Genomic DNA, 22,842 nt, shown 5'->3' on the forward strand with positions numbered 1-22,842 from the left:
GATTATTTGATTGATTTTGATATTATAAATCTTAATCAGTGCACATTGTCTAATAGCATACCAGAAGTATGTACCAACTTGATGGGGGACCAATACCGTAAACGTTCGCCTAATGGCGCACATGAGCTCCTTTGCCTTGGAGTAAATTTCAGGTACAAATAGAGAGCTCCCTCCTCTGAAAATCCCAACAAGAATTAGGGGTACGTGCCCTTATTTGCTGGTGGAATTTTTATGGGAGGGCACTTTTAGATTGTGCCTAAAATTCCAGTCATGTCAAGGCAGCCCATAGCGCCATTAGGCGAACGTTTACGGTATGATTTTTATGCAATTTCGAAAATATCCAGGGGGTGACTCTCATATACGATCATGTGTTACATCCTTGTTTTTATATGAAAATACCTACCCTAATCTCTGACCTTCCAAAATAAAAATGGGACCCTTTTTCACTTACCACTGTTTTGCTCTGTATGTGAAATTTGGGGCCAAGAAATTGTATTTAATATAACCCCATAATTGAAATGCCAAGCCTAAACGGTGATGTGCAGGATAATTGTGCCACTAGCCTACCCGTTTCAGCGAAGCAGCCAGAAATTAGGACCTTAAAATTTTATCCACTCGTTCCATGATGTTGGGTGGCATCGCTTTCAATCTGTGCTTGAGGATGGTAACACATTCGGTTTTGAGTGTCCCCCTCCCCCCAAAAAACAACTTTCATAGGGGGAAGGGGAAGAAACATATCCATTAATTGTTCTCGCACTTTTTATTTTGATATGTTCATTATGTTATGTCAACAACACTCTTTATAATTCCTGATCGGAATGATGAAATTAATTGAATAATAATAGCCAATAGCTTTTGTTGCGCTTGTAGTTAGTTTGTCGTTAATTAAGGCTGTCCTTTATGCTGTTAGTTGTGCTCATGAACATGGGTATCGATTCAGCTGATTGTTGAAATTACCTGTGTAGCAGCTGCAGCTGACAATTTAGTGTGCATTTTAACATTGCAAATTATTTTCGATTTTTTTTAAATGTATGCTTTAAAGTTTGAAAACTTGTAACATGAAGTTGTCCTGATGACAATCAAAGCAAAAACCTAATTTTACATATTTATCAGTATAAATAGTTGGTATTAAATATTGAAAGAAATCGAAGAATGTTATGAAAATTAGAAAATAAAATTGAAAGAATATTATGAAAATGTGGTGTTTTTTAGTATGGTACAAAATTAACATACTGCAGTTACTGTCCGTTTTCCTATACACAATACACAGTGCTCTCACCATTGACGCGTGACCTCTACAAATGATGTATGTTGGGAGAATGGACACTTGCCTAGTTAACATCACTGTGTGAAAAATAACCAGCCAATATTTTATTTATTCTCCAAAACTTCTAGCAAATATATTTCTCTAACATGACCTAAAATTACAGCTAGGTTAGATGTTCAGAAATGGTCGCACTTTTGTAAAATATGAGTGAGGGCAAGGCATAGCTAGCCAACTCCCGTGTTAATTGAATGGAGATTTGACCGAAAATATTGGTATCGGACCGCTCACTTCTGAAGGATGCCACAAAAAAGCGGTAAAAGCTACATTTAAATTATTCTAAATAGGTTCAAGAAAATAAAGTTTTGTAACATGTCCTAAATTTTTAGCTAATTTAGATGTTTGGAGAGGGTCGCACTTTTGTGTTTTAGGAAGGATATGTAAACGAAAAAAAAAAAAAAAAATATGAAGAAATTATTTTCAAACCGTGTTAAGTCAACAATCATTATGTTGCTCATTTTGAAGAATGCTGGTTAACAAAAAGCAGGTCTTTGTCTCATTTCGTGAACAATGGTACACATACCATTGTTTCCTTTCGCTTCCTTTATAATCGGTTACCCAACTGAAGCTATAATACCAGCTTTTATTGCGATGTCGCACATTGAAAACAGACACTTGTGCACAACCAGAGAAGATCTGATTTAATCAGTTGAGCTGCTTCAATGAGTGTTATCTTGGTTTAATAGCTTTTAATGGGGTTTAAGTCCTGCAAAGGTCGAGATGAATTCTACTGTAGACATGACTGCATCATGATACATGTAAGGTGTTTGACCAGATCAACAGCCTGATCCCCTATTTTTCCTCAACAGATTTTGGTATCAGAAAAAGGCTCGTATTTTTTCTTGATGTCAAATTTAACGCTCCAGATATGTTGTGTTTACATTTTGTTCAGATGGTGTAAACAAAAACATGGATTATCATCATCGGAAGTTTGTCGGCAATTCCCATTGTTGCTTGCCTGGCAGGATGCGCATCATATTTATTCAGGACCTGTGCGTTTAACTCCTGCAACATCACAATAAGGCTATTGAACGGTGTAGGGATTGTACACAGTTCACTCAAGCATATCAATATACCAGTCCCTTGCCTTTGTTGATGAACATTCAGGTCATCTAATAATAGGGATTGTACACAGTTCACTCAAGCATATCAATATACCAGTCCCTTGCCTTTGTTGATGAACATTCAGGTCATCTAATAATAATAATAATAATAATAATAATAATAATAATAATAATGATAGTAATAATAATAATAATAAATGGTTCTTTTAAAGCACAAAACCTTCTGAGGAACTTGGAGTGTGCAAAAACATGAAAAAGACAAACAAACAAAAAGCAATTAATTGTGTGATTCTGGAAAACCTTGGCGAAAGAGATGGGTTTTATTAGCTGGCTTTTAAATTGAGAAAGTGTGGGGATACTATGAAGGTTGTTTGGAAGCGAGTTCTAAATAGTTGGAGCAGCAAAATGAAATGATCATTCACTGGCTGATTTTAGGTTAACCCGAGAAATTTTGAGTAATTTTTCAGAGGATGATTGATGGGAGTGGGAAGTTTGATAAGTACAAAGCACAGATGACAGGTATATAGTGGTAAATTGCCACCAAAGTGATGAAAAGCCAGAACAGCAAGTTTTAATTGGATGCATAATTCGATGGGCAGCCATTGAAGCTCGATGAGGATTGGTGTAATATGCTCATGCTTTCTTTTCTTGACAATAAGATGGGCAGCACAATTTTGAATTTGTTGGAGATGGTTGATACGTTGATCAGCAGTGATACCTGCCACTTAAGATGGAATTGCAGAAATCAAGCCGTGAAAAAATTATAGAATTAACCAGACATGATCTACAGTAATATGATAATTAGATTAATAACTTAAGGTTTCTGTCATGATTTATTTACAGATTGGTTGGCATTTTGTTAGTATTTATTGATATCACCATTGTGCTGATCGACATCATCGTAGATCCCAAAGAGAAAGTTGGCATGGAAATTTACGATATCATATCGGTGTTGATATGGTGTTACTTCTTCATAGAAATTTCTTTGAGAATATTTGGAAAAGGGTAAGTATGGAAAATAATTGAAATGAAAAATTTTTTAGAGGTATTAAATCAAGAAAAATAATAATTAAAATGAGAGTATAACCATGATACACAGCCGTTTATTATGACCACTTTTATCTAGGGCACCTTCGATTCAAGGCTTACTGATATCCGGGGTACTCAGTACAAATGACCATACAGGGCCGCAAACATGGGTAGCATTTTCAGCCTTTTGGATGACCCCTTTTTCAAAGCCTATTTCGGTTTATGAATGCCGTCTTTTTTCAAAGTTTTCGTAAAATAGCCCAATTTGTCGTTAATCTAATTTTGGGAAAATTTGTAAAAACTAAGACAATTTGGGTTAAATTTGGCCGAAAATTTGGACTTTTGGTATATCAATGGGTCCAATTTTCTTGAAAAATTGGTATATTTATGGGTCCACTTTCAAATTCTCGGCGGCACGTCCCTACCAACCCCCCCGGGACTGATATTATCGTCACCCTCATAACAAAACTGCCTAAGTCATTCTTACATGTTTCTCATTTGCAATTTTGTTTTTCTGAGTAATAAACACATAATCAGTCAAATTTCCAGCCGCATTCTTCAAAACTTGTGAAATACTTCAAAAGACATGTATTCCATAATGACTTAGGCAGTTTTGTTATGAGGGTGATGTTTTATAAGCTATACATTTCAACATATATACATAATAACATTTTAACCAACATTTGTATATTTTACACTTGCTACACACTCATTGCACTTCTAGTTCATTCATAAAAATATGTTCTGATAAATCTTGGGGATAAATCAGTAAGTGCAGCTTATGTAGAATCAATGAGTCTCAGTAGGAATGTTTTAAAAGAACAGATCTTCATTTTCTATCAAAATTATACTCTCGCCAATGATCTCCTGAACTATGTGTAAAACTTTTCACCCAAAGATCCAAGTCTTGATATAATTTTGTTTCACCAAATACCCATTTGTATCATAGTGTGGGCCTCATACCCATATCCACCATACCATATACCCACGGAAATGCCTGGTGGTCTTTTATTTATCTATTTATTTATTTATTTATTTTAATCTGGACTTGTTCATGAGCAGGTGCAAAATGTCTCACAGAATTTTTTTAGAGAGGCTAACACCAGAATAGATATCTTACCCTTCCCAGAATCCTTTGCAACATGGTATACATCACCTCATGACATCAAATAACACTCCTATTTCTTTGTACAAGTTCCCTTTGTTTTCAAGTAGAGAATAGACTGGCTAAACACGGGTTGATAGTAATGCATAATTTGCAGTACTTGGATGCGTTTAGTTCATTGCAATACCTTTTGTCAATATTGACCCATGTTAAACTGGATTGCAAATCAATACAGAAAATTAAAATGAGAGAAATGCATTATGGGAAGTGTAAAATATCTTCTCTGGTCAAACACTCTATGAGCCCAAATACTCTCATCCCCAATGGCACTGTTCATTAACCTCCATACAATAAAAGTTCAAAATTTGACCTCAAGGTAATGGAGTATGCAAAGGTCGTTCTATGCAAATACACTCGTATTGGGGTTATAGAACTATGCCTGGACAGATGAGAATATCCTAGTGAAATTTTATGACAAAGTACATGCATGCAGGTGATTGATATATCCATGTACCCAAATTTGGCTGGTAAATTTTAGTCATGGATCCTTAGATATGGAGCCAATTATAGCAGGATGAATACCATTAAGTTTGATATGATTTCATCCTGGTTTGGGAGACTAAGGATCAAAAAATTTGATTAGAATTTAATAAAATGAATATGGTAAGCTCTAGAGAAGAAAATTAAAAAAAATTATAAAAAGGATTGAAGATGATTAACACCCATTTTTGGTGGGAAAAATATCTAGTTTTCTTCCTCTTTCAAATGATTTTGATAGAGAGAAATACCGTAGTGTAATTCACGGATTATTGCATTCAAATGGTATTTTACTTTCGTAGCCAGAAAAGCTTTTAAAAATACCCGTAGTTAGTAACGTTGAACAAAACTTGCAGAAAATTTCTGAGATTTGCTCAAGATTTAGTTCCCATAGAGACACCTAACCACACGATATTAACCTATAATTAAAGGAATGTGGCAGACACTCCCAGGAAGATGCAAATCATGTTCAGGGGATATTTTAAACTATAATTTCTTAATTTTATGTGTTGTTTAACATCTATAATAATAACTCTCACAATAAATAATTCTCTAAGAGCTTATTATTAACACTGTAGGAAAAACAGAAGTACTCCCGATTCCAGAATAATACATCACTTATATTTTTGGATTAAATAAATATTGTCTTGTTTTGCCTGATGAAATATACAATTCTAATTTTTGTCGAGGTCACTGAGGTCAAATGGGGGGGTCAAATCGCCATAGATTGTCGCAGGTTCATGAAATTTGGTGGGAATGACCACTGAAACAAGACAAAAATGTCAAGGTCATTTTCAGGTAATTCGGGGTCAAATTGCCGTAGACTGCTGCAGGCCTATGAAATTTGGTGGGAATGGCCACTTTAGCGATGCAAATAATGTGAAGGTTATTTTGGGGTCAAATGAAATTGCACCGGTTAAAATGATGTGCGTCAAGGTGGAGGGATTGAGGCCGACACTTTGCATCTAGAACCACGTAAGTCGAGAATTGCAAAATTCTAGTTTAGTTTGACCTAATTGGGAATCAAAGTTTAACATTCCATATTCATAAAACAGGCTGTATTTTGCAAACTTGGAAGAAGTTTTGTAAAAATTGCAAATAAGTCCACTTTTTGCGGCAATTTTGCGCAAAATTTGGTGATTTTGCCCCCCCCCCCGCCACTGCATGTTACATGGAAACAAAAAACATTATTTTTGGTAGGCCTTGTATAGGTGATCGCAAGGAAATATCAAATTATTTGCTAAACTATTGACTTGTAAACTGTTTTTAATAAACTCATTACCCTGTTGCTAAGAAACAATGTTTGCTTTAAGTGTTGTCATGTTGGTACTTAAAATGTTTCAGATGGTGAAATAATATAAAACATATAGGCCTAGTTATCGAAGGATGTAATATGCATTTTTTTGGTCATTTCCACAGCTCAGTTCTGGAAAGGCAATTTCGAGAGTGCTTGCTTATCATTGAGAGTTTGCCTTTGTGATACTATTTGTTGATATGACACAATACATTTGTAATGGTTTCGTTAATAAAATTGTGATTTGTTTTTAAACAACTCTGATTTCCTTTACAAAACCACTTCATATAACATGGCTGTTCGTCCTTTACCTTACAAGTGAAACCATGGCTTTGTAGTGAATAATTGGGACAAGATCAAGCATATTCAGTTGCTAATTGTCACATTACATAAATTTGTCATACTTTAAAGTGCTAGTTCTTTCCCACTTAACAGTCTCAAAAAATTAATATGCAGAAAATTTGCATCTCTCAGACCACAATGTAATTCAATAAAACCTCAACTGGCATACTTTTGGTCGTATCTTGAAATCAATCCGGGGGAAATCATTTTGGCGATAAGTTATACACATCGCATTTGATCTTATCACATATAGATTGGGCCTCTAGAGTTCTGTTGTTAGAGGCTGATTCAGAGAATATATTTCCTATATCGGAACATCTGAAGACAGATTGCTGTGGAATAATGATGCAGCCTATTAGTAGCAATTATATGTAGTATTTTTAGTCAGAACAGGCTGAAGAGCTATAAATATATGAGTCAAGGAGTGGTGTAGGACTAGTTGTCCGTCCCCTTCGCTTCATTTAAACTTAAAGGAAGCATTCCATTTTTAAAATTGTTTGCCTGGTGTGCTGTATTGTTTTGTGTCATGTTATTTGCATATTTATGAATATTAATGAGCTTACTTGCATACATTGCCTACATTTTGTACATTTTCATTAATCCACTCTGCAGCTTAACCGCAATAACCGATCAACTTCTAACTTGGTATTGTGATAGTATTTAGTGGCCTAATGTGCTGCATAGTTTTGTGGCATGTTATTTGCATATTTATGAATATTAATGAGCGTATTTGCATATTGCATATTATTTACATACCTTTGTGTGGGGCCACCTTAATTACAAAATACATAATTCTAGTTTTATCATTTGCAATATCTATGTGGGGACATGCAATTGAATGTGTTAGGAATTAAATCAAAACTCGACTGCCGGTTGACTGGCGGTTACACCGTGTTCCATTGTTTAGAATATTAGAGACCGGCTTAAACCGGACGAATCCGCCCGGAATCAGCGGTCAACCGCTGGTCGAGTTTTGATTTCATCCCTTACAGACAGAATGTTTGTAAACATGGTGTCTGCATGTGCAAGTTTTAGTGTAGAAAGGCAATTCTTATAGTGCTCACCGGATTACTTCAAACTATAAAAAAAACCAAAAAAACGATTCCCTTAACCCTAACCACCCCTGTATAACCTCAGCAATGCCATTCCTAACAACAGCAGAGTACTATTTTAAAAATGCAGACACCATTCACTCTAAAAAACCCAACATGAAATTGATAGTGTAAAACTTGATATTTTTATATTTCACAGTATTAATTTTTTGTAGTTTGAACTGTTTGGAGTGTTTTCTTATATTTGCGATTACAAAAAGTTAACAGTTACACATACAAACCTATGGGTAATGGGTAAAAAATATTTTTGCAGGCTTTTAAATTTACAGTTCCGAAATTAGCTGCGAAAAGCACAAAAAAAAAAACCATGCGAAAATTTCCCGCTATAAAGTAGGTTTTGGCAAACATCCTAAAAATAATATTATTATTATTGCGATGGTTTTCGCAAATTTTGCAAGTGGGTGTGCAGGCACAAAAATAACAACACTCTAAAATATATTTTTTTATATCAGTTACATTAACGTACATACTTTTCATAAATTCTGTGAAATCAACTTCACACAATTTCCAAAAAGTCAAACTTGTGAAAATACAAATTTATAACCACTTCTGCAATGTATGCTTTTATAAACTTGATAACTTTCCTCCTGAGAGTTACACTGAAAGGAAATTATATGTCCAAATAAATACATTTTCTGTATAAAATGAAATCTGAATCATGATTTAATCAAGGGGGAAATCAATGTATGTGTAAACTGGTCGAGGGGAAGTCATGGTAGAAACCAGGTTTATTCACAGACCTTATCCCTAATTCTATTACCTCCACGACCCATTATTCAAAATCGCGCACTGTGATTTGTTGAAACGCGTCACGTGACAGACCATTAATTGGCGATAAAGTGTCAAGGGCAACAAACTTAATGTTCTTATATCATCACAGCGCACAGCAAAGCGCACAGCACACCTGCTTATGTAGGGGAGAATGGAATGCCAGGGGCGTGTTATTGTATGTGCATACCTGCTTATAGGGGAGAATGGAATGTTAGGTTGTGTTATTGGAATGTGCATACGCTTTGGCTACCAGTAGGCGCTACACCTTGAGGTAAACAACTTGAAATATTTGGGCAAAAAATGTGATATTTTCTCTTTAAATTGCACTATTTTGTGGTAATAGAATAGAAATAAAGGGTGCAGCATTATCCTTTACACGCAAATAATGTGTCCTCGGCAGTAAAATCGTTTAAATAATGGGTTCGGCTGCGCCTCACCCATTATTTACGCTTTTACTGCCTCGGACACATTATTTTCGTAAAGGATCATGCATTACCCTTTATTTCTTAAATATAGGGTCTGTGGTCTATCTGACCAACCAACTTATATTGAGTCATTCTTTTTTGAAAGTTTATTATGTGTATTGAAAATAATGGTGTTTGATCCCAAGTAAGTCCTAAAAAATTGTTTGATTGGCGAAACCCGAACTACCCTAAAATAGGCCTGACCCTGACTTTTTTTTTAAAAGTTTTATTTAAAGACACAAAGGTCCAAAAGTGAGAGACAAAATGACAAAAGGCCCCCTTTGTGTTGATAAGGCATCGGAAAAGTCCACAAAAAGTCCACTTTTTATGAATAATCTAGATGCAAGTCTACTTTTTGGAAGTGCAGCAACCCCGCAATAAATCCTGTGCAGGCCCTGTGCACCTGCACAGGGCCTGGAGAACTCCAGGATCTTGTGGTATGCCGGGGGGGGGGGGTACTCAAGTTTGGTTTTGGTAGGGACGTGCCGCTGAGATTTTGGAAGTGGACCCATAAATATACCAAATTTTCAAGAAATTTGGACCCATTGATATACCAAAAGTCAAAATTTTCGGCCGAATTTAACCAAAATTGTCTTAGTTTTTACAAATTTTCCCAAAATTTTGGGAAAATTTTGGCTAGATTAAGGAAAAATTGGGCTGTTTTCCGAAAAAATTGAGAAAATTTTGAAAAAAGGACCCATTCATATACCAAAATAGGCTTTGAAAAGGTCATTGATATACCAGAAGGCCGAAAATGCTACCCATGTTTGCGGCACGTCCCCGTATGGTCTTTTGTACTGAGTACCCCGGGTGGTATGTGCCTGCTCTTGATTGTTCTTGACAATTTGATTCTCACAAAAGTACTTTGAACTAAATATCTTATGAGAAATAAAGCCTAAAATATGGTGCTGTAATTGTGACAAAATCTGATATTAAAAATAAACCAAAAAAACAACAACAATCACATTTGCTGATACACACATTCACGATCTAGGCACGCTTTGGGTCAAAATGAAAAGGGATCATAAGTGATAGATAGTAAAAAAAATGTAATATCATTTTATCTTGTTTTGGAGAAATTAAAAAAAAATTGAAATTGGTCAGAAATGTTACATTATTGCTTTAATTAATATTTTTGTTATTTCTTTTCAGAAAACCATTCTTCAAGAACCCGTTTGATCTGTTGGATCTATTCATTGTGGCGTTGACAGGTTCCGTTACTGTAGTCTATGTCGTAGCTGACTTCACAGGCTCTAATTCAGACTTAGGAAAGTAAGTACTGCATGGACTACAGTTAATTTTTTATTTCTTCCATGGTCGTGGCTGTGCGTATCCTGAGTGTAAACACACTGGTGATAAACAGTCTAGTTGTGATTGGCTGTTCAACGGTCTTGACAACAAGACGGTTTACCTATTGGTTGTCAGTGCGTATAAGGGGAGGAGACCTCGCCACTTCAGTGTGATCGTCGATCGCCAGCGCATACCTGGACCACGGAAGAAATAAAAAATCAACTGTAGGAACTGAAACATGCTCATCTGTCAGTGCACAGTTATTTGACCCCCAATAGGCTCTACATACAGATAGAATGACCTTTGAGTATGATGGGTACGAAAACTCATACTTCACAGATTGAAGTCAACTTTGGAGGCATGCTTGTTGAATGTAAGTTATTGAACTTAAAAATAATCATAAAAAAAGCCTAATTTCACTTGAATTTTTAACCATTTTTGACGAAGTTGATCAAAATTCAACACTGGACAAACCATATAGTTCCTTATATTTGCAGGGAACTTGCATTTTTTAATATGGTCCGTATGTGACAAAATTTTAAAAAAGGAAAGCATATAATCGACAGACCGACCGACCTTGACTTTGAAGCTTTAAGGGCAATCCAACTTTTTGTTGCCTCATTGTGTGTACAGTGAGTCCAGTGTATTTGTATCAATCAGCACATATCAAGGTAATAAGGAAGGCTGGGAAACTCACTAGTGATAAAGCAATTCATTTCCTCAAGCTCATCCCTATGGTCTCAGTTCAGTTCAAAGCATTGGTTCATTGCTGATGACCTAACTTGTCAATTATACTGTGTATTGCTAGGTGTTAGTTTCTTGATTTTCACTGTCTGCAATTGTGACAAATCCAAGCCAGTTGAGTTTGAAAAAAAAAATTGAAATGATATCTTGATAAGTTGGCCTAGTGTTTATATTGGGTGACCCCACATGAGAGTGAGATCAACATTAAAACGTCTTAATGCTATCTCCCGAGATGCGCATCCATAGTAGAAAGTGTCTATACAGCACTCGAATCCGCATTCGGGAAATGATCGCTTATTGAGGCGTTTTTTGTAAGTGCATTATAGTGCGTGTTCGTATAGGGTGCTGATGACGCGAAACCATATGCATGTACAGGGTGCTGATGACGCGATGCCATTTGCATGCACAAGAAGAGATCACATCAAAACGCATCCCAGGAATGCATTTTTTTTTAAAGAGTGAGTTTTAACTCTTTCAAGGAATTAAATGAAGGACAACTCTAAAAATGTGTTGTCCTTCATTTAACTCCTTGAACGAGCTGCAATTCACTCTTTTAGAGTGGTTTTCACTCTTTTTTGAGTGGTTTTAAAGTTAAAAAAACACATTTCACTCATTTTTGATTGGTTTTATAAGTGAATCACTCTTTTGGGGAGTGAGTTTTTCACTCTTTTACATATTATATTTTCATACACTCTTAGTGCCACATAGCCGATCAAAAAAACTGTTAGAAAATACACAGAGTGTATAAATATTGTATAATTGCACTCGAATGTAGTTTCATGTAGTACACGCTTTGCAGGATTTGCACGTACCACTACCCCCACCTTGAAGCAATTCGTTTTCTTTCCTTTTTGTATACTTTTCTTGTTTACAGGTTAGTAGTTGTGTTTCGTTTCATGAGAGTGTTTCTATTCTGTCGTATCATCAGTGAGAGGCGGCATGTCTCCAAAGCATCTAGAAGACTGGTAAGTATAATATAAACCTATTTGGCTGCCTCATGTCAATGACATAATAGCAGCTGTTTGGCACTGAAATGGGTCAGGGTACCACTTCCTCTCTGTGACTTCTCTCGAATAGTCTGAAGGGTTGCTAGTCCGAAAGTTCTCTAGTCCGAAGGGTCGCTAGTCCGAAAACCAAATTAAGTTCGCTTATCCAAAGGATCTCTAGTCCGAATATAGAATAAGGGTTAGGGTTGAGGTTTAGGGTCAGGGTTAGGGTTAGGGTTAGCGAGCCTTATCGAGTACCTTATTTATTATTCGGACTAGCGACCCCTCGGACTAGAGAGCCCAATATTCGGACTAGCAAACCTTTTTCAGTATTCGGACTAGCGAATGGTAAATTACGTGTTCGGACTAGCGAACTTTCGGATTAAGGCGCCTTCAGACTAGGGTACCTTCGAACTAGAGAGTTGTCACCTTCCTCTCTTGCTTGCATCACTGGTTAACATGCTTTCTCGGAAAGCTACACAGTTGTGAACATTGTGAAATAAGAATATTATAACTGGCTGGAGAGGCTATTTTCAATTTTAACTTGAGAATATTTTAACTTGGCTTGAGAGGCTTCATTTCTCAAGATAATGTTGACAGGCTCAAATCCTTTATTTTTATAGTTCACTTCCTGGTTTCAAAGATTTCTCTGACAAAGTCGGTACCACCACAAAGTGAAAGTGGTCAGTACCGCCACACATAGTCCATCATTGCCTCTTTTGTTACCATGCGATTGAACCTGAACTACGAAAGACACCAAGTAAGGTTTTTCTGATAGCCAAGATATTAATGATTCTACTGCATATCGAATTTACACCATGATCCCTTTTATTTTTTCTGAAAAGCAAAAATGCAATTACTAATCATGAAAGTCATTTACGCAATGCAATCTTGATATACGCATAAATGTCAAAAGTGGCCCAACTTGTTTTCTGGATGATTTAGTCAATTGCGCATAGTGTTTGAGTCCGAAATAGTAAAAAAAAACAAGTTTTTCTGTTAGCCAAGATGTTATTGATTCGACTGCATATAACATTGTTACCATGATCTCTTTTATTTGTTTCTGAGAAGCGAAATTACAATTGTATAATTTTTATTGTTACAGTCTGTATATATTCCGAAACCTGTACCTAAAATTGAATATATTTGTAATATTGTATCACTTTTGTAAAGCGATACTTTTGTAAAATGATACATTCCCTTGAGCTTGTAAAATGAATAAGCATTGATAAGGCAGTTTATTTTATGTGTAGTGACATTGCTAGCGAGTTGTAAAATTGTTCAACTTGAAAAGTGACAACATTTTTGCTGAAGCGATGGCGATTGATTTGTTCATTCAATGCTTGTAAAGAGAAATGATAAAAAACAAAAAGAGCATTCATGAAGAAATTGCTTTTTGCAATTATACAATCAAGTTATTCTTTATGTACATTGCAGCATTATGTACATGTATACATGTATAACACATTTGTGACCATTTCAAATCTTCAGTTCTGAAGTATATCCAAATACTTAAAAAATGGATGACCAAGATCAAACAGGTCAAAAGGGCTGTAAACATATTTACAAACCACATATTTAATTTGCAATAGATGAATCATTATTGTAGTAATTACAAGTCACACTGCTTGTTTATTATGTTATTAATATCAGATGGTTTGTCAGTCACCTACATATTACTCTGTAAGTGGAAGAGTTTTAAATTATATTTGATGGCAGGGAAGGGAATTGTTTTGTATGCAGGTGTACCTGTGTCATGATCAAGAAGTCTTATGTCGACAATAGAATTTTTTTAAATTTATTTTTCATTCACAAGTTTTGTTATCGACAGCCCATCACCATTGGCTTTTGTCAACATTTGTCCCCTTCCAGCTTTTTCTTTGTCCCCCCCCCCTCCATGCAGTCAAGACAAACAATCTAAAAAAATCCAGTATTTTGGGCCCAAATCGCCTATTTTGGCAGAAATAATCCTATTCTGATCCAAAATTGCCCAATTCCCCCAATTCCTGACACCGCCATTGCCTCAGCCGTATGTCTGTATTGCTCTTCCTAGTAAAAGACGTAAGTGTGTTATTTGGCCACAAGCCAATGCTCTTTGATGGTGCATGGACAGAATTCATTTGCACATTAATTAATATGTCGACTCAAAATCAACCTTCTGAAGTAGGCCTACAGTGTAAAGTAAGAAGTTTGTGGAAGAAAGTACAGGAAGATTCACAAATGCAAGATAGTGTTTACAAGGCACTTTGGGAGTGGTTGAAAATGTCAGGTTTTGGGGCTACATTTTCAATATGTTGCTATTTTAGACTTGTTTAGTAAGGCTTCATTTGACTCTTGGGGTTTTCTCTCCTATGCCTATGTTGATATGTTTATTTGTTGATATGCATGGTTCTCTTTGGCTTTTTAAAGTAGTATTACTTTAGTTATCTGTCTGGGTATGACACTGTCACCTTGGTTACTGGTTCAAGCTTGCTTTGCGCACCTTGTAGCAACCCATTGACTTTGTGTTACACCGCAAATTTTGGTTAAATTTGTCTCTGTATTTCAAGTCAATGGGGCAACTTTCGGTGACAACTCTCTAGTCCGAAGGTTCCCTAGACTGAAGGCTCCTTAGTCTGAAAGCTCGCTAGTCCGAACACGTAATTTACCATTCGCTAGTCCGCATTCTGAAAAAGGTTTGCTAGTCCGAATAGCGAGTTCTCTAGTCTGAGGGTTCGCTAGTCCGGATAATAAATAAGGTTCTCTAGTCCGAATATAGAGTAAGACTTGCTGACCCTAACCCTAAACCCTAACCCTTATTCTATATTCGGACTAGAGAACCTTCGAATTAGCGGACTTAATTTGGTTTTCAGACTAGTGACCCTTCGGACTAGAGAACCTTTGGACTAGTGACCCTTAGGACTAGAGAGAAGTCACACAACTTTCCTCCTTGCCCCCATTTGGTATGCCACTGAACTTTGTGTTATTTTTGTTAGAGCTCTCTTTTCTTAACCATAATATATGAATCAGCACTGAGTGAGTAGCTGCAATGGGCTATTCCACTTGAAATTCACACTATCCCTGTGAAAGATTTTGGAAATATCTCCCACAGGGGGAGTATGTTTTTCAAATGTAATTGGTCAGGGTTAATCATTTTGAAACCGTAACTCCCCCTGTATTATGGCTTTACCTATATACTACACAGCTGGAGTGAGTATTTCAAATGGAAGTTACTCAATTGTCTATTATATTCAAAACTCATACTCCCTCTGTGGATGACTTTAACTAAATCTTCCACAGGGGGAGTGTGGATTTTAAATGGAACAGCCTAATAAGCAGTATCCAGGTTTGATAGTAAGCACAGTAGGCTGTACCTGGGAATGTCTGTAGGCGTTTAGGCCTAATTTAGCACCATAACATAATACCACAAAGATCATAGCCATGATAGTATTGATAAAATATACTGATACCGTTGAATCATAAACAAAATAAAAGCTAAGATGACGCAAACCACAAATTGTATCCAGGGAGGAGACCAGGAAGATGGTTCTGTGCAAAAAATAGAAAGAGGAATCATACTGCTTATTCACCTGGATTTGAAAGGATTTTTAGATTTTTACCTTAAAAGGTAAAGCCAAGAATTTTCTGCTTTACAAATGCAAAATTGTAATTTTAGCACATTTCTGACATAATAAAATTTCACAAGAATCCAGTGAGTAGCAGCGCAATGCACGTGTCTGAGTCATGTTGAAACAAGTTCAAAAGGTCGGGAAAGCCCCAAGAGCTATTTTTAGTCGGGCGCGCAAAGGATTGTGGGATACTCAAGCTGTGAAAATTGTTTTGTTTTTTCTTTTTCTAGGTCATTTTTGTTTATTTTTTATATTTTTTTCTCAGAAATGCGTTTTCTGCTTTACCTCCAATTCCATGATTTTCATGGAATTTCCGCAACGTGAGAATTCTTGGCTTTAATTTAAGGTGATGATTCTCACTGCCAGTGAAGGTCCATATTCTTTGTTTTTACCATGGCAATGTAAATTGTTTCTAAACTGATTTCATGTACAAGGCATCATGATTGTGACCAAAACTCTTTGAAACAGACTGAAATAAAATCAAGTCGATAATACCCTCTACAAAATCTATATGATCTATGTGATAAGGAGGGGGGTTATGGTGCCAAATAGTTTTGGAAATGATCAGTGGCATAGCTGGGATTTTTCCAGGGGGTCAAGCCTGTATGGGGCGGGGGAGGAAGAATTAAGAAAGAAGAAGAAGAGTGCGGTTTTGAACACCCGACCCATCGGGTGCCACGGGCCTACCTTGCCACAGGGGTGTAGCTTGCCCGGCCGAACTTTTTCCGTCGTCATATATGACTGTGCGCATTATGACGCAATCACATCACGTGGGATACCTACTTGTGCATACGCTTTCTGAATTGAGGTTTTTTGATGTTTGTTGCTGTTAGGGTTAATATACACATATAGGAGATTAAGGTGTTATTACCCCTAACGCCTCAGTTGCTTTTTGGCGAGGGGAAACAAAAGAAAGAAGGAAGGAAGAAAGAAGAAGAAGAGAGTTTTTTTTCTCTGGTGCGGTTTTGAACCCCAGACCCACTGTGCCACGCCCGTGTATGGGCCTACCTTGTGTAGCTGGGTTAGGGTTAATCTTCATTTTATGTTGATGTCAGTCAGAGGCAGTTGGGGGAGTTAACCCCTCTAAAAGGATTTTTGGAAATGGCACAGCCTTCAATTTTGTTGATCTTTTATGATATTGTAATTTCGTTACAGATAAATAAAAATCTGAATCTGAATATGTTCTAACTCTGAAGCTCCCCCAGAATGTACCGTACAATAGGTCTGTATTGGCCATAAAATTTTGGCAAGCAGAGCGAGCCAGAAAACATTTCATGAGTGGCCTTCCTTTCAAAAACCTGGATCTGCCCAGAAACACAAAAAGTTTCTTTGTGAGTCATAGCAAGAAATGTTAGTGTTGATATGTATGATGCATTTGAGCAAGAGTTAGGAGAACTTAACCTGGTTAAAGTAAGATCAAAACCTCATTTAGCCTTCACATTAACCAATTACCTGGTAATAGGAGAACTTAACCTGGTTAAAGCAAGATCAAAATTTGATTTAGCCTTCACAGTAAGCAACTGACAGATCAAGTGAATCATATTCAAAATAATATTGGTTTAAGATAGGAAGTGATATTACTGAAAAAAGTCGTTCTGTGAAATATTTTGTGCATAATTATTGTATGTATTTTTCTATTAAAAACAAGTTGATGAAACTTGTTGCCTTTTGCTAGCAGCAGGGCCATGAGATGAACATAATGAAACCATATACAGCAACAAAAGTGTATGTTTTATTAGATGGAAGACCAAAACACATTATCCCAGCAATTCCCAAACTGTAGGTTACAATCAAGTTGGGGGTCGTGGGTCATTTGAAAGAGGGTTGTGAGCAAAACCCTTACAAAAGAAGCTATCATTATGTACATAAACATTAATGAAAATTTAATAACCCAACCATAACTCACATTTTCTAAACCTGCACTGTGTACCTGATTTCAAGATTTTCTTGCACCTGTCTTGCTCTCATATGTGATTTGATCAAGCTAAATGAGTTGTTTGTTGCGAATATTGATTTTGAGATACAGCCTATAATAGTGTTCAACTTCTTTTGTATTTTATTGTTCTGAGCAAAACTAAACTGACCATATCTCTGGAACCATAAATCCAGTTGTGATGGAGTTTTCAGCAAAATATAAGTCCGAAAATGGCACATGAAATGAACTTGAAAAATTTTGATTTTACCCGACTAATGACTCATTTTGCTTGATTGCGCCACATATGTGCCCATCCACCACAAACTGGTCGTAAAGTCTGCATTTTCCATTTTGAGATACAATCAAAAACAGTAATTGGATTTCTATGTTGAATATACTAGGAATTTGACCTTTGATGAACCATAACTTCACTTCCAGATGTCCGATGAAGCTGGTTGAGGTGTCATTTTGAAGCTGAAAAGTAATTCTTTCAAAATCTGCAATAAACAGAAAATGATCTAGAGCCGACTTTACTACCACTTTGTGGTGGATGGTCACATATATCCATACATATTGATGAGTGAATTTAGTTGAATAGAATTGCCTATTTCCCATCATATATTTGATTCAGTGCGAATGCCCATGGTTAGTTGAACCTGTCTACAATCATGCATGCACTTTGGTTGAGACACCTTATGTATTTTATATGCAGATCCCCGCTCCCCGTAAAAATTAGAGAGTAAAAGCAGTGGCATGCGCAAAGGGACCGGTGCAGTGGGGGAAGCGCCCTCACTTTTGCTGGTAAATTTGGGGAAATGCACCAAGTTGGGGAAAACCATGGGATTACCAATTACCGAACAATTTTGAGCAGTCGAGGAAATCAAGACCTGTAGCCCCCCACAATTGAAAACCTGCGGATGCCACTGAATAATGGTTTTGAGACCCAGCTATGACTCTATCACCTGATATTACAATTTACATGGAAGATAGTGGAACAATGAGGCGGCACAGGGCCTATATCGGTAGAGTATCGGGACATGCCAAGACCGGGGGGCTAAGCCTTATCCAGTGGAAAATGTGGGGCCATGCCCATCCTCCAATCCGTCACCATTGGTTACCCAGAAGTAGCACTGTGGAGATTCATTCCCATGACCTTGAGATACCTGGTAATGAACTCTACATCACCATGTACTGATCAACATCCGGGATAAACATTACAGGCAATATCAGTATAAAACAGTTTGCTTTAATGTTACAAAATATAAGTTATATGTTGTAGAGAAACTACTAGATATTATCTTATCTCCAGGGTCTATGGAGGTATATATGTGACGTGTCATGTCAAAGGAGACACTTTTGGGCATGGTCGTAAATGGAGAAATAGCCAAAAATCTGCCCGGCAAGATTTTTTCACAATTTGGGTTTGTTGCTTGAATTTGTGATGTTATTAATGTTTAAAATATTGTCTGATAGTTTCAGACTGGAATATAACTGGCATCTTGTATTTTTTGAGACAGTTGTCTAGGTAATTCCTACTCTCAACATTGTCAATAATATTTTTAAAGGCCGATATCTCCATTTCAAATTTTATAATACCATAACTTACGAACTCAATATCTTCGCTTCGGAATGTCCGATTTCATTGGGGTAAACGGCATTGTGGAGCAAAATATCTCTATATTTAAGATATGTAAAAACCTCAAAATTGATAACCTGCCCAAAAGTGTCTCCTTTTGACATGACGCGTCACTTATTAGGAAGTACACTTAATTGCAAATGCATTCAACCAGACTCCTCCTATTCCCATATGATAGTATAGCCCCTACTTGGTTACTGGGGTTAGTCATATTATATAAATCTTTTTAGGGGGTACTACACCCCTGGCCAATTTTTTGCCTATTTTTGCATTTTCCTCAAAAATTATAACGCATTGGTGGCAAGTAAGATGTGTTTATTATAGGGGCAAGGACTACAACTACTAGTGCTGTAATCGATTGTCGTAAGTATCGATTGTCGGAAAATACATAGACTTCCGACATGTCGAAACACTCAATGTCAGTATCGATACACAAACGACATGGCACACATTGCCAAAGTCATGTAAAATTGCGGATTTGCAATACCACTTTCGTTTGTTTGATGCATGATCCATGTAGTTTTAGCTGTTAGGCTTCAATACACTTGTTGTTAACTTGTTTCTGGAACTTACTGATAATAAAATTGGTAAACTCAAATCCGTGTTTCAAACTGCGTGAGTATCGATAATAGTATCGACATGTCGGATGTTTGCCTCCCGACATATCGATACCCAGAAAGCTTATCGATTACAGCACTAACAACTACTGCACTGGAAATTTTTATTTCAGCACAGAAAACAGTTGTGAAGTTACAGTCAAAAATGAGGGAAAACCAATATTTGATCAATAAATCAATAACTACTTGCTGTGAGTTGCTGAATTTTCCTTAAACCTGTTTATAGGGAATTAAAATAAACTTTGGGAAAATATAGGAATTTGAGAAATATGTGAATAAAATGATACACATGAGTGGTTTGTGAAAAAGGGGTGTGTGTTTGTGATCAGGCAAGTAAGTTATGTGATACGTTTAGCAAAATTAAGGATTCATTCATAAATGTTCAGTTATTGTTCACGACTAATTGTTGGACGTGCACGTACATCGTTTACGCTTTGTAAATAGCATGTGAGATCCATGGATCCATTCCTAATTTTCATAAACCAATTTCCAAGAAATTTACACCCATTGTTATGCCCAAAGTCTTTTTGTCCAAATTTAAATCAAATTGCCAGTTTTATTAATGTTCCCCAAATTTTCTAAAATTTTAGCTACAGTGAGACAAAATTTGGTCATTTTCTGTAATAATTAATAAAAATTAGAAAAAAATATCCCTTCATATATTGGTCAATAAAAAGGCTGGGTCATTGATACACAAAATGGCTGTAAATGTGAGCCATGTTTGCGTATGTGGTAATTTGTACTGAGTACCCCACCCCCATGCAAACGTTTCATGCTTCAAAGTTATCTCGTAAAATAGAATTCTATCTGGCAACCCTGAATGGATGCCATAGTGACTGTAATGTTTGGTAACGAGATAATGTCTGGCATTCAAGGAAAGGCAGGGTCTCGTTGAATTATTTTAAAGAAGTCCTTCGATCATTTCCTCAAACTCCCTCATAAGTGTGACACTGTCGATCTTCCAAATAAGTCATTTGTCGCAGGGTTATAGTCGCTAAAATTGGACTTTTGATGTTGCAAAATGTAGTGAACAGTCTCTTTATTTTATTGTTATTGGAGTTCATTTGTGTAAACAATAGTATCTTTGATCCAGTTGTATCCTAAGATCACAGACCCTCCCATTCATGATCATTCACAATACCTTAAAACTATGATAGCCAGAATGACCAATATCTCAGTGGCGGTACTAAGAGGGTGGGTAGGGGGCAGGGCCCAGCAAACATTACTGTACTGGCCCAATACAGGCTCTTTCCCCCAAATATTTTTTCTTTCCCCCAGTCCCCCCCCCCCCACTTTTGAGGCAAAAAACCACAAATCACACACATTTTCACTTTTTGCGGCAATTTTGTGCAAAATTGGTTGATTTTGCAACCCTCATTCACTTTGCTCCATTCACTGCCAGAGGATGATTTAAGCACTTCCCAACATTCCACTATGTTACTTGCGGTTAGCATAGCTGTGTGAGCGAACATGACACCACTACTCGCCCACTGCATATAGACGTACTGCACGTGCATGGTTTAATTTGAATTTGTACAGTTATATTTACATAAAAAACGCTGTGAAGATGCTGGTTGATTTCACATTTTATGTTATCTACAGAAGGTGTGAATTATCCTTTAAACACACGTCACTTTTGTTCTGAAATCGACAAAGTAATAATGACACACGCACAATTCTAAAACAACATCTTTTGCACAGAGTTCAATGGGATTTGAAAAGTAAAGTGGCAGTTGAAAACTCTAGTGATAACACTTAAATCATCCTCTGATTCACTGCCAATAGTAAAAAAATAACTTACCTTTTATACCCAAATTTAATACTCTACCACTGTTTGAGTTATGTACGTCATCCACCAGTGGAGCTCCTGCGCCCCTCCGCAGAACTTCCGGTAGTGGATGTTCTGCGCTCGGGGGCGCAGAGAATCCACTGTCGGAGTTGCTGCGCTCGGAAGTAAAATAATACATTTTCGTATTATAATAACGGTGGATCATTGCTGCGCTCAGGCGCAGAACATCCACTGTTGGAGTTGCTGCGCCCAGGCGCAGTCCCTTATATGTAACGGTGGATCATTGCTGCACTCGGGCGCAGAACATCCACTGTCGGAGTTGCTGCGCTCGGAAGTAAAATAATTGATTTTCGTATTATAATAACGGTGGATCATTTCTGCGCTCGGGCGCAGAACATCCACTGTCGGAGTTGCTGCGCCCGGGCGCAGTCCCTTATATGTAACGGTGGATCATTGCTGCGCCGGGCGCAGAGAATCCACTGTCGGAGTTGCTGCGCTCGGGAGTAAAATCATAGATTTTCGTATTATAATAACGGTGCGCTGCGCCGGGCGCAGAACATCCACTGTCGGAGTTGCTGCGCCCGGCGCAGTCCCTTATATGTAACGGTGGATCATTGCTGCGCCGGGCGAGAACATCCACTGTTGGAGTAACTTCGCGCCGGAAGCAATATACATTTTCTTATTATAATAACGGTGGATCATTTCTGCGCTCGGGCGCAGAACATCCACTGTCGGAGTTGATGCGCTCGGAAGCAAAATAATACATTTTCTTATTAGGCCTATATTAATAAATATACATGCGTATAATAACTAGTATCGGGCCTATTATAACTCCAAATTGAAAGCAAAATAATACATTTTCTTATTGAAATTACGGCGGATCATTGCTGCGCTCGGGCGCAGAAAATCCACTGTCGGAGCTTCTGCGCTCAGAAGTCAAATAAATAATTTTCTTATTTTATTAATAAAATATAATTATGCATGCGTATAATAACTAAACTCCGAGAAGTTTATTGCTATAGTATAACCGAATTGACAGCAAAATAATAGATTTTCTTATTATAATAACGGTGGATCATTGCTGCGCTCGGGCGCAGAACATCCACTGTTGGAGTAACTGCTTTCGGAAGCAAAACAATGGATTTTCTTATTAAAATAACGGTGGATCATTTCTGCGCTCGGGCGCAGAACATCCACTGTCGGAGTTGATGCGCA

At 37.1% G+C, this 22,842-nt stretch overlaps 1 protein-coding gene across 1 annotated transcript in view; it reads left to right on the plus strand.

The window, feature by feature from the left end:
* The window catches only part of LOC140160626 (phosphatidylinositol 3,4,5-trisphosphate 3-phosphatase TPTE2-like), a 95,394-nt gene that overhangs the window by 5,763 nt on the left and 66,789 nt on the right, over window positions 1–22,842 (plus strand). Inside the window, exons 4-6 of the mRNA XM_072183877.1 lie at window positions 3,232–3,393; window positions 10,195–10,314; window positions 11,951–12,041. Of these exons, the coding sequence (XP_072039978.1) occupies window positions 3,232–3,393; window positions 10,195–10,314; window positions 11,951–12,041 (373 nt within the window). The remainder of the gene's footprint in view (window positions 1–3,231; window positions 3,394–10,194; window positions 10,315–11,950; window positions 12,042–22,842) is intronic.

Source organism: Amphiura filiformis, chromosome 9 (assembly GCF_039555335.1).
Source record: "Amphiura filiformis chromosome 9, Afil_fr2py, whole genome shotgun sequence".
Classification (NCBI taxonomy): Eukaryota; Metazoa; Echinodermata; class Ophiuroidea; order Amphilepidida; family Amphiuridae; genus Amphiura; species Amphiura filiformis.